At 31.7% G+C, this 17274-nt stretch overlaps 1 protein-coding gene across 3 annotated transcripts; it reads left to right on the top strand.

The window, feature by feature from the left end:
- The first annotated feature begins 3223 nt into the window (after nt 1–3223).
- Nucleotides 3224–13065, top strand: LOC105326721 (mantle protein). Of its 3 annotated transcripts, none has more exons than XM_011426894.4 (18): nt 3224–3355; nt 3937–3951; nt 5499–5519; nt 5622–5672; nt 6054–6131; nt 6365–6406; nt 6643–6678; nt 6933–6980; nt 7574–7609; nt 8315–8392; nt 9200–9241; nt 9497–9532; nt 9983–10066; nt 10280–10291; nt 10741–10830; nt 12148–12167; nt 12723–12755; nt 12864–13065. In XM_011426894.4, the coding sequence occupies exons 1-16, from the start codon at nt 3325–3327 to the stop codon at nt 12156–12158; spliced, it is 711 nt and encodes a 236-aa protein (XP_011425196.2). In that variant the 5' UTR covers nt 3224–3324; the 3' UTR covers nt 12159–12167; nt 12723–12755; nt 12864–13065. The 3 variants fall into 3 exon arrangements, with proteins under 3 accessions (XP_011425196.2, XP_011425194.3, XP_011425195.2); XM_011426892.4 differs by lacking the exon at nt 12148–12167 and adding an exon at nt 11066–11484; XM_011426893.4 differs by lacking the exon at nt 12148–12167.
- The last annotated feature ends 4209 nt before the right edge of the window (nt 13066–17274 follow it).

The raw sequence follows: 17274 nt of genomic DNA, 5'->3' as shown, positions 1-17274 counted from the left end.
GTAATTTGCTACAGAGCAGACTCGAACCCGGGACTACCGTGTCAAAATCGGTCGATGACATTTAATGCGCCAAAACCTTATCTTTATTTAACAATTATTTTTAACAATATTCAAACAATTTTATCTTGTATATTCTCTATAACAATGTCATAATAAAACCAGGTTAAAATCCACTTAAAAAGCTAACAAAATTCATAATTACGAGTTTGAAAGTAAAAAGATAGAAGGTACACTGCTGTCGATAAAATCTTTGCTTGGGATGTTTCCTTCACATCGGTCAAACTCATTATTTAAACTTAAAAGGACACATAAAAAATATCCGTCAATGACGAGAGAGATTGCATTTCCTTTTAACATTTCCGTATTGTCTACCAGGATATTTCAATCATACTAACTGTCCACTACCTTGCCTTTCCCTTACTCTACTGCACGCTTTAATGCCCTCTCTCATTCTGTATAATTGACTAGTCAAGCATTTAATTTTGCCAAGCACAAAATCCTGGTTATTTTTTTTTTTATATTTTCATATCATAATGATGCATTTAATGATTATTTACTATCAGTATAGATCAAGATAGAGCTTTATTTCCAGAATCGTTACGCATGGGTTACATAAAGACTTTAAACCTTACAAAATAATTGAAACATAATACTTCAAATAGGAAATAAATTTATTTTAAAAAATAGAAATATCATTTATGTTTTGCAAATAAATGTATAAACTCATTTTTTCTCTTAAGATCTAAAACCCCAAACCCAAACCCCCCATCTCACGAAAGGGCTGATCGCTCTACGTTTCTTTGCTTTCAAAAAGTTACGTACGTACATACAACTTGAATATCAACGTAACGTTTGCTGATAGTCGTATACGTGAGCCTCACACGCGTAAATATCTGTATATGTTCTTTTCGAAACCTTTTCATCGATTGCAAAATGGTTTTGCAATGCAGTTTAGAGTTGAATTAGAGCTTATTTATCATCTGTATCACGAACGATGCATAAAATGGTTGTATGTTGAACTGTGTAACCGATATATGTTACTTAATACATACTATGACATGTTTTGATATGATACTTATGTTTGATGGTACTTTGAAATACATACTTTGATAACGGGTTGTGATATCATACTTCAAATTTGATCTTCGTTGTTATATTGTACACTTATGAGGAATCAATTTTCAGTCCAAACATAAGTATTCAATTACTTTTCATTTTACCATATTGATAACAGGGAAATATCTGCCCGATTCTGACCCCCTTCCCCTTTCGCCCTCGTTGTCATAGGGGGGAATAACAATATCTCAGATTGTTTCTCTTTAAACAGAACTTTGTCTGGGAGAATTTAAGACGGGGCGAAAGCATTTGCAAGTAAACAAGGGTAAAAAAGATAACCCTGTGCATACAGTATTTAGTAGTCAATCTGATTGCAGATGTCCACTTTGATATTCATATTTTTTTCAATACTTACTAAAACTACTGAGGAAAACCACAAAAAGAAAACAACAACAGATATGTTCGTTACCCCTGTATGAACTTGCAGCTTTGTTTGTTTTTCTGTAAGAATATTTGTGGCATATATAGGTTATTTAGAAAGCTGACAAATAGAAAATTTCTTAGAAAATTATTTCTATGAAAAGGCAGCGGTGGTTCATGAGAGTATAATGAAGGTTGAATGTCAAAAATACTCATTAAGATTCTGTTCAACTGGAAAACGACATGAGGCTGAAACCAGTAAAACTTTTAATTTGTGGTTAAATATATATCAATTATTAAACTGTAATGAAGACATGTGAACAGTTATACAATGTAGGTCTTTTAATCGTAAATTAACAAAAAACTAAAGAACAGACGCATTTGCAATGGAAATTTCTTTAGGAGCATATTGAAGTTATTTATAGATTTTTTAGAGAAAAATTCCAAGATTAATAGTTTGGTTGCTTCATTGCTTGACCTATTCATGAAATAAGTACTGCATACAGGGTTATTTTCGCCCCTGTAAGTTTCGCCCTTCTACACTTTCAAAAAGTTTCGCCCCGTCTTGAATTCGCCCACTTTTGTGTTTAATATGACGGTGATCTCTCTTCGTTTTTAATAATTAAATAATTTAGCCTCTATTATTTAATAATGAACATTTTCAGATCATTTCTTTTTTCAATTCTGTTACACTTATACACTTGCGACTTTAGAGAGAGAGAGAGAGAGAGAGAGAGAGAGAGAGAGAGAGAGAGAGAGAGAGAGAGAGAGAGAGAGAGAGAGAGAGAGAGAGAGAGAGATGTTTAAATATATTGTATAAGTTTGAAAGAAAACCTTAGATAAAGATAAGTAACCGCATATTATTATGCTTTTCTATGTACATATATATTTATACCATGTTTATTACAGCAAACAAAATAAATGAAACTTAATCCAGACTACCCGACAGACGTAACGGTATATTTCAAACACATGTATATATCACATCAGATATAGACCCTTAATGAACATCAGCACTTCTGGCGTTGGTCTACTCTACTAGCTAACAAAACATCGAGTTGATGCCGTGTTTATATTGTTGTGCGTTTAATTCGTTTACTTTGTAATTATGGGTAGATTATTCTGTAAATGGCGGTTTATTTGAGAATAAAGGCAGATAATGTTTCATAGTCTGTTATAATCATTATACAAGATATTACATTAGAAAAGGACGACTGTTTATGACCTAAGTACATTCATCGAGTCAGTTTGATAATCCTTGGGAATAAAGACTATACTCATACTAATACAGTGTATTTGCTTAATGGACTATAAGTAAATAAAGTAATAAGTACATAATGGAGTGTTTATTTTCCAATTGCAGACGTGAAAAAGAGAGAACGTATCAATAAACATCTGTTTACATGGCGTTTGATTAATCTCTCTCCAGTCAAACAATTGTTCGTTCTATAGGGCTGTATCGCTCTCAAAATGGATCATTTGTCCTCAAGATACATGTTATTAATTATGATGTGTGAATTTTCAGGGCTATCCGTAACACACTACAAGTCGGTGTTCTACAAATACGTGACAGATAACATTATTCCAAACCGCCCTTACCGTGCCCCGCGGACAAACATGAATATTCATGAGCACTAATTTCCTGGGCTGGCGCGGTTTATGTAAATGATTTGTTGGGCGGGGCCTCCAAAACCACGAAAAGGGGCGTGTTTAGGAGGGAAAGTTGTATTGAATTCGGGTCTGCGGATAGGTCGATCGCTACATTTAATAACTTGGTATATATAGCATTTATTGCGAGTTGGCACTGTACGGCTTGAATAGGAAGCAGCCTTACCGCGTGTGTTAATCATGATAGCGGCCATTCTGTTAACGGTCATTGGTAAGTTTTCAAAATATATATTAATTACGTAATGAATTTTTTCAAATTAAAAATTTGATATTGTTGTTTAAAAAATCATATTTTTTCGATTTCTCTGAGCCACGTGTCAAACCACGCATGTTCTCTAATAAAAAATTTTAAAAATCAATTCATTTTGAAAATAGAAGTTTTACTTCAGGTTTTTTTCTTTGTATTCAAATTTTCATAATTTAAGCAATAAGATTATTACACTTCTAAAGAATAATGATACAAACATTGATATTCAGTCCGTATGAACTGATCAGAGGGGTTGTAATATTCATACAGATATTCATTTTTCATCTGCAATGACATCTAGACATGTAAGGGTTTGACACTGTTGAGAATGCCTGCCATACTAATGAATGCCTGGCATTGCAATATAAATCAAAAATAAACAACAAAAACGGAGTCACTCTCTTTTACGTTTGTCCTAATTGTATTGAGACAATACACATTATATGATTTATAATCATATTTCAATAAATGTAAATTTAAAAGATTTTTTTTTTTTTTTGGTAATTAGTTTAATAATTCAATTTTTTGTTTCGATTTTTTTGTAGTCGGGGCTTTTGCTGGTAAGTATTCAACATAGCTTACGCACTTATTTTCATTATACATTTTTATGTTGACAGATATTAATTATCCCTTTTATTGCATTAATAGACTGACAATATTTTTAATTCTGTATTCTTATAACTTCATCATCTTCTTATAAGAATAAATTAAACGAGATCTGTTTTTCAATGCAAATGTTAATTTCCGGTGTAATTTGTCATCTTAAGGATTAATTTATCGCAAAGACAATTAGCTTAAACAATGATTAATCAGAATTCAGTTCTTACTTTTTTAACACACAGTGAAAAATTCATCCCTGCACAATGAACTTGTTAAGAGCGTCGATATAAATGAATTATGCTAATGTATTTAAGTAAAAGCAGTCGACCGTGAAATGATCAATTGATATCGCACTGGGTTTTTTTTATTACGCTGCAGTGTTTAATGATGTATGGGGCCCGGGGCATTGAAGCGCAACTGATGCATTGTAGTATGTCATGTCTCGGCGCACGTGATCATTTGTCCTCATGTCTGCAGCGATGTAAGCGGCCCAGAAATAAAAATAAAACTGTCATGTAAACTTTTTACTGAGTAGAAAATTATTATGTAATTGGCATCGGATTCTCATTAAAAAGAGAGCTTTAAAAATATTAACAACAGAATAATGATGCATTGTTATTAAGTCCTATTTATATCTAGTATGGACTGTAAGAACAATTTATTCCTGAATGTTCTGCGCACTTCATTTATTTTTATGAAAATGATTTTTTTTTTGGGGGGGGGGGTATTATCATCCAATGGGTATAATCTAAAATATATATTTAAACACATATTGAATTTCAGTAAAATATATTAAAGAACAATTAAAAAGAAAAATGCATTGAACTTTTTTAAAACTTATTTACTGACATTATCACACCGCCATCCCAAAAAAGTAAAAAAAAAATACATCAAATTGGCACGATTGGCAATTTGGTGTATTTACAGTTGTTCCATTTTTCTCCCCAAAAATCGATTACCACTCAAGTACGTTTGATCTTAAACACATATCAAAATATAAAACATGGGCAGTTTGTAAGTCTGCCGTACGCCAGGAAAGAATTCATTCCGTGAATACCAGACCGTTCTCTGTTCGTGATCATTCGCCGGATATAAACGAACCAGCACCGGCAATAATTGTGCCACTTGTCGTATTTTATTCACTGTGCTAGGGCAATGATTTTTTTGCCAACACTGACCCAATTTTGACCTATTATTTTATGAACGGCAAGGTGAAAATAGCGTTGGGGTCAAAATTGCTATTATGTGAAGGACGCGCTTATTACATCTCCTTTTATGTTCCAACATATAACATCTAACAGACTATCGTAAATCAGGCATATTACCTTGACCTATTTTTCTAGAGTAACGAATGTTATATCTGAGTTATAAATGTTACACAATATTGATACACTACAATTATTTGGGGTTTCTTTTCTTACATCATATTTATAAAGCATATTAAATCCATGATCTTTTTTTTATTAAACTTGTGTAATTCAATATATGATTTCCATTACTTTTTCAGAGCCATCCGTACATGTGGTCCGTAAGTATCTAAAATATAAACGAATTTTTAAAATTTCCTTTTCATTCAAATATCCCGCCGTTTGATCAACCAATGAAACATAATCTTTTTTTCATTTTTTAGCGCATGCCAAACAGGCTGTACATGAAGTAGCACATGACGTACACAGGGAAGGTAAGAGGCGGATCCAATATTTTAGCGTTATTTAACCCAACCAATTCACCAACACAGAGGCGGATCCAATATTTTAACGTCATTTAACCCAACCAATTCACCAATACAAACTTTTTATTTTATATAAAATAATAATTTTGCTTCGAATTTAAAAATACACACAGCCTAATTTAATATTTTGGTGGTCTTTTTCTGGGGGGGGGGGGGATATTGTAAGGTGACAAAAATATAATGTAATTGTTTGTTTTGTTGTAAAAATAACAAATGGAGGTTTTACAAGATATACTCGTTTTTTAACGAACCTTTTTTGGAAAATATAATATCTCAATTCTACGTGTGTTCATACATGCCTCTTATTTGTCAGATTATTCTATTTCATAGTCGGGCTTATTCATCAGGTCCCTGTCATTCAGAAAGAGGTCAAAATTATTAGACAAGAAGTTCCCAGACTTGTGCATAGTAAGTCTCTCTCTCTCTCTCTCTCTCTCTCTCTCTCTCTCTCTCTCTCTCTCTCTCTCTCTCTCTCTCTCTCTCTCATTGTAATTTTTATATAGCTCTTTTATAATGCAGATGAATTCTCAAACTGCTTTTACAATCTCTCTCTCTTTCTCTGTAAAACAATATTATACCTTTTTGAAAACTTGATAGAAATTAGTTTTTAACGGTTAAATCTTAATTTTCCATTTACCTAGGACCCAAAATTATCCGAAAAACAAGAGTACATGTACAGAAATGTAAGTAGCGTTTATACCGGCGGTATGTTAATGTTAATTACTTTAATTACTTTTACTTTTCAAAATGCAATGATTTTTTCGTTGTAAAACGATATTTTTTTTTTCTAATATCAACATAAAATTCGTTGTCAATTATTTTTCAGTGAGATAAATGAATATTTCAAATAGTGACAAGTTTCATATGGTTCTTTTTTTTTATTATTTAATTGTTTGACGATGTTGTTTCAATTTTGTAGACATCTATGACAAGCCGTACATTAGGAAACACACAAGTAAGTTTGGTTCTATTATTATCTCCACATTTTAAATCATTGTTTTTATATACATCGCCCTTTTAATGACATCTCTCTCTCTCTCTCTCTCTCTCTCTCTCTCTCTCTCTCTCTCTCTCTCTCTCTCTCTCTCTCTTAACTTTGATTTATTCAATAAATAATGCGATGTTATGTTCGTTTTTCTCAGTAACTCATTCGATGGTTTTATTAGTCTTGTTCAGTAGATCGTACAATGTTTTATTCGTTTTCTTCAGTTATCAAGCCTGTCGAGGTCGTGAAGAAGTTTGACGTTCACAAGACAGGTAATGTCATGGCAAGCTTTGTATAATTAGTTTTTATAATTAGATTTCCTTGATTAGGTTTCCATAATTAGCGTCAACTCAAAGTCTTAACTGACAGCTTATCATCTTCAGTGTTTATTGCAGAAGCCAATTTTATTAACTATGTTGACAGACAGTTCATTATGTTATGATTACTGAAAGATGACAACACTAATGAAACCTGTAAATTACTTTTTTTACTAGCGTGATAAAGTTTTGATTGAACCCATCTGATTTAATTTATTTTATTTCAAACATATTTTATTGATAATTCTAAAGGATTAGGCAACAGACAATGTTTATGTAAATCCTCCTAAAAATTCAAAGTAAAGCAATGGTTAGAATAAATATTCTATGAAATAAAGTATTACAAGGAATAATTGAATTTAAATATTGATCTTGATTTTTTCCATACCTAAATTGTGAGAAAAATTGTGAGTAAACATATATGCTTCAAACATTCACATTGATGGGTAAAAGGAATGAAATAGAATACACTATCCATGATAAACATGTATGATAATATGTGTTCTTAAAATATTACATGTTTATTCATTTTGTTTTCATTTATACAGTCGACGTCCCGCAGCCCATACACAAGGTCAAAACAGGTGAGAATGTTTTGGGGTTTAACATTTTTCACTTACATGTAAGTTAAATCTGTCATTACTTGACAATATTCCGAATTGTCAGTAAACAAACTGCTTACTCGTATTCTTCTTACCACTAGGCATTACTTTAACAGACAGATGTCATTCATTTAACGTGAGAAGGCAAAATCTCTACACAATCAAGTTTAAATTTCTCTTATATTAGGCGTCGTGTCATTTTCTTCTTGAATATTTCTCAGAAACAATTCTTAATTTTTTGTGTTTCAGTCTTGAAACTTATATGAACGAGAGTACTGCATACAGGGTTGTTTTCGTCCCGTGTTTTTGCAAACGGTTTCGCCTTGTCTTTAATTCGCACTGACATAGTTGCATTAAGGAGAGATAAATTGAAAAATTTGAGTTCGCTCAGTTTTAAATTCGCCCGCTGACAACGAGAGCGAAAAGGGCGAAAATAAAATGGGGGCAAATGTTACATTAAAGTTTTGAAATTCAGAGAATTTAAAACTATCTATAACAGTCTAGACCGTTATAGATAGTTTTGATTTCTCTGAATTTGAAAACTTTAATGTAACACTGGACTGTTATAGATAGTTTTAAATTCTCTGAATTTTAAAACTTTAATGTAACACAAATATGTCCCTATATACAGATTGTCTTAAATTCACTTTCCATTCAGTACTTTTCAGATTTTTCTCTTTTTTTCAGTGGTCAGACCAGTTCATGTAGACCGACCCTACCCACAAGTCATTGTAAAGAAGAAGACTCAATATAAAGAAAACAGAAGTAGGTCTCAACACGTACAATAACCAAACTCAAAATGCACAGAAACGGTACCAAGTATTCCTTTAAAGGAATGATCGGCATGAAATATCATTGGTCAGCTCTGTTTACATAATATACGCAACATGCAGTGAACTATATATAACACCGTTTTAATGATTTTCGAAATGGCAAGGCATGAATGAACTTTACTTTTAGTAGGCAAATTATACCTCCGACTAAAATCCCTACGCATATGTGGAAAAAAACCCGTGATTTGAATGATTGTGTATGTAAATGTTTTATTTTCAGGGTTAACGGATTAGATTACCGTTTTAGTAATCTACGTCTAATTAAAGATTTAAATAAGGTTGTCATTGCATAGTAAATAAAATAGGGCAAGGCGCAATGCGTGCGCAAATAGTTAAATTTGCTGGATGCCTCATATGGACACAACTGTGATCGGCCGAAGCCGATCACAAAAATTAATGCCTCGGTATAAAAAATTAGATGTAGATTCAACATTTACAATAATCAAAAGCCAAAGTGCACAGAAATGATACAAATAACTCAAATGAATATGAATGTTTTTTCATAGGAGCATCTTTGATATATATATAAAATAATTTCGAATAACGTGACTTGTTTTCTGTTCCAACTGAGCGAAATAATTCAAGAATATTGGCGCTGTAGTAGTGGTAGGGTTTTTTGTGCCTAAAAATATTTTTTGATAAGCGGCCCAAAAAATGGGTGCGTGAAAGAAACCTTTATGATTTAATTTAGCCTTTTTTATCATGCTTTAATCATGTTTGACGTATCTTTTATTTCCAGTCTTCAGACCCAAACCTGTGTTTGAGGAGAGAGTACATATTAGTGAGTACTAGAATCTCGTATCGTTACTTTGTAAATCTTCATTTGCACTTCTATTATTAAACTGCCTCGCTTAAAAATAGTTTCCTTTTGCTTAAAAAATAAGTTTCCACACGAGACCTGTTTGCAAAAGTTATTTCCTAAGTAAAGAAGCATACATACAGTTTCAGTTTAAAATGTTTCATTCATTTTCTTTTTATCAAAATATTTGTTTAATGCTCATTTTTATAGATTTCCATAATTCTTTTTTTTTTCCAGAGAAACAACACGTACCTGTTCCAATCACCGAGCACGGTCAGTTTTTACTTTTCTTCTTTTTTTCTTTTTTTTTTAGGGGGGGGGGGGTGTCAATTTGACAAAGAACGATAACTAGGCTCTGCTATCGTTTGAATCATCCAACTTTTTTTATAAAATACAGAGAAAAAAATCAACTTATATATTTTTTTAAATATTTAAAATCATAAGTTTTTCCTTTTCTTCTTTTTTTCTTTTTTTTTTTAGGGGGGGGGGTGTCAATTTGACAAAGAACGATAACTAGGCTCCGCTATCGTTTGAATCATCCAACTTTTTTTTATAAAATACAGAGAAAAAATCAACTTATATATTTTTTTAAATATTTAAAATCATTATTTACATTAAATGCATTACAATCCGAAATAACCTAATTCTATTTTGACTTTTATAGTTTTCCTTTTATTGTAATAATGTAGATGGAATAATCTAATACTTCTTCAACTTTTATAGTTTTCAAGAACATCCCACAACCTCGTCTGGTCGTCAGGAAATACCCCGTCGATGTTACCAAGCACGTACATAGCGTGAGGAAAGGTAAGGCTAAATACTGCTTTTTTAATTTCGGCAAAATTTGTACAAAATAGGCTTCTGATATAAATATTTCAAAATACTAAAAGAGCAAAGAAGCCTAAGAAGTACGTTTTTCCATAGAAAGGAAAATCATATACAATTTTTTCTTCTATAACTTTGTAAATACCTACTTATATCTAAATATTTCGTTAATGTCTTTTTTTTCCTTTTTTACAGAGCCTGTTGCAGGTAAAAATCAAATAACAAAGACTGAATCTATCTCAGAGGATTTGTATATTATTTACAAAAAATATAAGTTTTTGTTTATTGATCCAACAATGGATGATCAATTGTAAATATCTTCAATATTGGAAAAGATAAACGCTTCTTTACTTTAAGTTAAAGATCTTTTAAGTATATATTGTATAACGAATCGGATGGGAAAAAAATTAAAAAAAACAAATAAAAACAGGAACAGACATAGAAAACTATGTAATCAACAAAAATATACGTAAAATTTGTTATAATTGTATAAACAACAAGTTGGCTCGAATTAAGAAAGTAGATATTGAAGTGAAAAGAATGAATAGAAAATATCCAAGTGCATGTAATAATAAGACTTTTCAGCGATGTACAAGACTTGTCAGCAACGTATAAACTGGTTGGCATTTTTTAACGAATTGATCCTTTGCTTGTAGTTGCTCGAGTTAAGGAGGTGGGCTTCCAAGTACCAGTGATTGACAGGAAGAAGATCCATGTCCCAGTGGCCAAAGCTCATGGCGGTTACGGTACGTCAATACATCGGATCAACTAAATAAATCAGCTTGTAAATGGCACAATCTAAAAAGATGTATTTGTACCCAGAAGTTGTTCATAAGAAGCTCATAAGGACGTAAGGACTGTACATGATTCGTTACAATTAAATTGTTTAGGTGGTCGATACTCTTCTTTACTACTAGTTTCGCAAATCTAAGACCCCTACCTGTGTACATATGTTTCATGATTTTTGGCACTACCCTTTAGAATCCAAAGGTAAAGGAGGAGGGAGATTCATTGGGGGCGGGGCCAATTCATTAGGAGGTGGTCCTGGAATCGCCTTAGGCGGCGGTCCTGGAATCGCTTTAGGCGGTGGTCCTGGAATCGCCTTAGGCGGTGGTCCAGGAATAGCCGTAGGCGGTGGTCCAGGAATCGCCTTAGGCGGTGGTCCAGGATTTGGTATGGGCGGCGGCTTAATAGGAGGTGGTCCTGCTCTTCCGGTAGGCATGGCCGGAGGACCAGGATCATTGGCAGGTTTTGGAGGCGGTGCTGGTTTTCAAGCGGGACCAATAGGTGGATTCGGAAGCCCCGCCCTAATGGCAGGCCCCGCCCCTTTCCAAGGTGCAGCTTTCATGGGAGGATCAGGATATGCTAATAAGCATTAGGTTTAAAACGAGAAGTTATCGGTGAGAAACGTAGAAAAAATAATAATAGCAAATCTAAGTAGGAAATAGAAAACTCTCCGGGAATTCCAAAGTTCCAAATAATATAGAAAATATTTGCACTGATTTTCAAAGCATTAGGCTCCTTCAATCGTTTCTCTTCTTTAGATATAGACATATAACCTATAAAAATTCAGTAGATCCTCAACTATTGGTTGTCTAGCAACAATTTTTTTCCTTATTAATCCATAACATTCTGTCTTTCTTTATATATTTAGCATGCACATCTATATCATTTCCTTACTCCAAATTATGTAACAAAAAATAGAAATTATATCAAAGCATCTGAATTTACCACATCCAAATAGAACATTTTTAAGACAAACGTTGGTTTTTAATTCTTAAGTCTTTAACTTAATGCTCATTATTTGCCATAACAAACTATACATCCTATTGTTTTGTGTGTCAACATGCAATCTTTAAGAACGACAATACGCGAAAAAGCAATTGATATGATAAAATTCAGCAATAATTATACTTTACAGAGGAAAATATCTGCCCCAATTTCTTTTTTCCTTCGTTGACAACGTGCAAATTCAAGACGGTGTGAATTGTATCGAAGCAGAGTAGTTCTTCAGTGGCTGTTTATGACCTCAATTTAAATATCTGTTTTCATAATTACAACAGGTCAAGACTAATTGGTCTTGGTAAGCGTATGTGTATTTATGAGCAGTAATTTATATATTTTGCTTTAAAGACGTCCAAAATAAAGCACTTACACGTACAATGCACAATGCTGCCATATTTCACCATTTTACTATATTTGCACTACACCCTTTTTCACTGTTACATATCTTCCTTAAATAAAAGTGTTTTTGTAATTGTGACTATTTAATTTGTGTTAATTATTACCATATTGTCTGTGTGATGGTGATGGAAAAAAATCTTTACTTAAGACGTTTGCATATCAATCTTACGTTAATCCTTCCAGTATTATGATTACTTCATTATTTGTTATTATTTCTGATACATATATATTATATATTATGTAGATCTAAATCAATACCTAATAATCATAGTAATGAAGACAATCATTAAAATTCAAATATTTCAAATTATTTCACTGTCAATAATCTAATTGATACAGGTGTTTTTTTAATCTTATTTTAAAAATAAGACATGTCCAGCACTTTTAATTTTCACTTTCAGTTTGATTTCTTTTTTTACATTTAATCATGCTTTTGTTATTTTCACTTTACCAGGTGGCTACCAATAAACCACTCAAATGAGCTCAGGTAATAACTTTTACATTTTTACTTAATTACATAAATTATTCAATCATAATATTTGTAAACTTGGACTTTGAACTCTCGATAATTTGATATTTTAATTTTGTTTTACAGACACGGTCCGATGCGACCCTGAAAATGGATTGGATTTCATTTGCCATGGTATCTCTGTATTTGTACATACATTAAACATCGGTGCTCATGTAATGTATCTTCATCTCCCGGGCGTCTGTATAAATAGATCTATATTTTTAACCCGAATTTTCTTGTTTTTGTGTACGGTTTTGAGTTAAAAAAAACATTCTAAACACCTCCATCTATGTTGTGTTTTTTCCAAACAGAAGGCCTGCATTAACATTACAAAACTGAGGCAAGATTACCTCTGTCACAAATTATAGTTTTAAACTGTAGCATTAGCCGATATATCGTCCAACACGACTAACACTGAAATATAAGCAAATCTTAATTGCGTTTATTTGAAGCAGATAACTATGTCATTTGATACTTTTTAGCTGGGATTCAGCAAAATATTACGGGGTAAAAGAAAGACTGAAAACAGTTTATTTTTCATAGAATTAAAATTTGTCTGATTTTAACAAGATAAACAGATTGCTGATGCATAAGGTAAAAATACTTTTTCATTAAAATTAAATACTTTTATTTCTTTTCAGAATTATCAATAAAAATGAACACTTTACGCGCTACAGTGAATACTGTTGTTCATTGAAAAAGATTCTAATAAGATAACACTAGTTGATTAAATCTGATTATTTAATTTCAATTCAAGCAAATTTTTACAGGACTAGTCACTACAATGTAGTGCTGAATCGTCAACAAATATCCTAATGATTTCATCTTTCTACATACTAAGGAATATTACCTTAGGATATATGTATCCTCGATGTACCGTCAACCGTCGTTTTTCCTCGGACTAAAATGTCACATTTCAATTGGTTTAGACATTACTCGTGACTATATCTCTGTGTCCTTCTGGTGGGGATTAATATTCGGCAATATGGCAGACGCTTCGCCTACTCATCTCAACATTTCATAATATTTTAATACAAAAAACGTTTTTTTAAGTTTTTGAAATATTTGAGTAGTTTCCCTTTGAAACTAATTTTAAGTTAGAGTAGTTGCCCTTTAAATTAACGTCACATTGTTGTGTCTGGAGCAAATTGAAAATGACTGCGACTGAAAGTGAGAAAAAGTTTAAAATTTTAAAGAATGAGAGAGGTAATTTTCACATTGTGTAAAATTGGACGAGATTAAAGGCACTTTTATATGGATTTGCGTTGATCATCGCTTTTGTTGAAAATAATGTCTTACTTGATAATCCTCGAGAAAACAAAACATTAGCATTGTTACTGGTCGTCTACAAAAATATATCGGGTTAATCAATCTCATAGATTGATAGAACCTAACAAGTTATGATATACTTGTAATGGTCGATGCATCGTATATGATCATCTACAGTTACTGTTGCAGATCACTGATCTGTCACCTATCGACTTTATGTAACTTCTTGTTGTAAGTAGCGCATTGTTTAACTATAAATATCGATCAACCATTTATGCAATGATCAGTTACAAATGGTTTAACCAATTCTGGCTCCACCGTCACCAAAATTTTCGAATCCCTCAACTCATCCCTCAACTCAAATCCTTTAAAAAAAAGTGCATTAATTTGAGGTCAAACCCAAGATTTTAAGCTGAGTTTTTGACTTGAGGAAAGTTGGTGACGGCGGGGCCTGATCAATGTACATTTACTGTCATATTTTGGGGTACATGTACGATTGCATATCAGTAAGCCATCACATTGAGACACGCAGTAAAATATCATGTTCAGTTGAACCGCCATCATAACATACGTATATCTGTACCTTCTTAAAACCGCACCTACATGTATTATTGTACCGCCATATTTTGACATACAATAAAATAAACTGTTGTAAATTGTTAAAACGTCACCTACAAATGCTCTGTATTTTCTCATGTACAGTTCACTTAATCATCGTCAGCCAATGTATTGCCATTTTTTTGCGAACAGTTTCATATCGGTTAACTGCCACCCTTCAGTGCACCGTAAATGTTGACTTACAGTTACGTATCGTTAAACAGTCACCTGGCAATGTTTCGTATCCTCTTAGGAATAGATTCATATCGTTTAAAGTAAACTGTTGATTTACCATATCTTTTTAGTTAACGATTACATATCGCTTCACACTTTAATGTACACCTCAATCATGACGTTCAATTGCATAACGTTTACCAGTCTTCATTGATGTAACATAATTTGTTATGTACGGCAATAACATATCGATGAATCGTCACCAATCGAGGAACTGTTGTATATTTTGACTAACAGTTACATGTTGCTGAAGAAACACCATTATATTGTTTCATAAATGAAACAGCTAGTGCAAGTTCTTGCAGTTATGCAGTTTCTATTGATTAATTTACGCAAAGTCAACATCAAAAGTACAAAGAAAAAAAAAACGTCAATGAACGTAGGTAATTGGTCTAAAAATGATATCTGGTCAGCGTACAATCTATTTCACACCACCTATGTTATGCAATATCACAAGAGAAAACGTGTTTATTTTGAGCGTTTTACTGTTGTGGCTATCAAAAAACGTTTAAGTTAACCCCACCCCATACAAAAATAAGCGGTTTTTGGGAAATAGAGCATCGATCTCATCACTCCAACAGTAATTAAAATTTAAAGTAATTTCCATATTTCTCCAGTACGCTATTTACACATACCATTTGCATTTCCAAAACAGTATTATGCTTTAGTTTCTCGAAAAATTGTTCAATAAAAAGTGATATAAAAATACTTATGTGATTTTATCGTAATATAATTGCATAGAATCATTTTATACAAAACGTACTACTAACTTATTGACTTGTTGTTTAAAACAGGACTTGGTTATAAAAAAAAAATCATGTGACAACACTTAAACAATAATTAGTTTTGAATATGTTTAAAAAATGCTAGTCAACGTACAAAAATATGTGTCACCAGTAATATTATTGCTTTTTTGCAATATTGGATGAACAAATTGTGTTACTCAAGTAAAATTGTATTTAAAATACTGTCCAAACTTTTTCTATTCTATAAATTATACAGATCTGAAAATCTTATTGAAAAATAATTTCAATTTCAAAACATGTTTTTTCTGACGACCAAACGTAGATGTGAATATAAGTGAATCAATAACATTATCTTTAATTAGTATAAAGTAGAGTCTATCTTATATATGATTATGTCAGGTTGCATTGCGTCGGGAATCTATAATCTTTGCTTATAAAGAAAAAACCGTTTAAACAATAAAAAGATATATACAACGCGATATATGTTTATGGAATGTGTTTTTATTAACCATTTTTTTAGCCATTTAATCTGTAAAAGAGTTATTCCTCTTTGATTAAAACAATCAGCTGAAGAAATGATATATTTTGTTTCCTTATTTCAAAATACATACTTTTTAAAGTCTGATGTTTGAAAAGCATGAATATTGATTTACTCCAAAATGAATAGAATGCTTTGATACGGTGTTTATAACATCGGTATAATAAACATACAGGTAACATATGCAAATACACAGGTATCATAAAAATATTTTATTAGACATTCAATCAAAAATCAATTAATGCATGTATTTTTCTAAAAAAAAAAAAAAGATTGGCAACTTTGATAGATCTTAATATAACATTTATTAATATTTATGCAATCGGTAATATGTGTCTAGAAATACAGATAGCTAGTTCAGAATCTGATGTATCCTACGGAAATATGATTCGATTAGGAGATAGCAATGCACAAATTTTATTTATTTAAATCAGATACGAATGTTACAGCTACATCATATTTTATGCTTTACTAAGCATAAAGGAGATTTTGAAATATACTATTAAAAAACTTTAAGCTTTTCAATTTTAAAAAAATTAATATTTTTTTAATGATTATTCTATAATAATGTTTATGTTTTTATTTTATTTTTTTAAATGTAATGTAATCATTAAAACATATGTATCGTTATCACTTTGTTTATTCTTTATTTTTTTTTAAATAGACCATGTTTCTTGGTCATATAAAACAGCCATGGACTTTGCATGACATTTTGAGATTGAAAATCAAATTAATCATAAACACAAGCAAATAATTCCAAACGTATAATTATAAATAATTTTAGCATCTGGTTTTTTTTCACCATCATTATTATTTTAAGGTGGTATGGGACATCTCTCGATATTAATGTGCATTAACATACATTATAATTGAAATACTTTCACCTGCTGAAAGTTTTTTTTAAACTTTACAATATTCAACTTAAAAAATACAATATTTAACCCAAAAACAGCTTTTTAGAATATTTGTAGAAGTAAAAATTGTAAAACTCTCAGCGGGATTCGAACTCAGGACATACGGATTTGTAATAAACTCTCTAACCCGTTGCACTGCGCTGTTAGGTGGTCAGACTGGAAAAGAAACTTCTAACATAAATACACTTTATTTTACT

Source organism: Magallana gigas, chromosome 1 (genome assembly GCF_963853765.1).
Source record: "Magallana gigas chromosome 1, xbMagGiga1.1, whole genome shotgun sequence".
Taxonomy (NCBI): Eukaryota; Metazoa; Mollusca; class Bivalvia; order Ostreida; family Ostreidae; genus Magallana; species Magallana gigas.
Note: the sequence above shows the minus strand (reverse complement) of the source record. Positions and strands in the feature narration are given on the sequence as shown.

What these genes read in the sequence shown, in the direction of transcription:
- LOC105326721 (XM_011426892.4), top strand. Translation starts at nt 3,325, where the DNA reads ATGATAGCGGCCATTCTGTTAACGGTCATTG. An exon ending in ACATGACGTACACAGGGAAG is followed by an intron (nt 5,673 to 6,053) that starts GTAAGAGGCGGA and finishes TCTATTTCATAG; the next exon opens with TCGGGCTTATTCATCAGGTC. An exon ending in GTACATTAGGAAACACACAA is followed by an intron (nt 6,679 to 6,932) that starts GTAAGTTTGGTT and finishes CGTTTTCTTCAG; the next exon opens with TTATCAAGCCTGTCGAGGTC.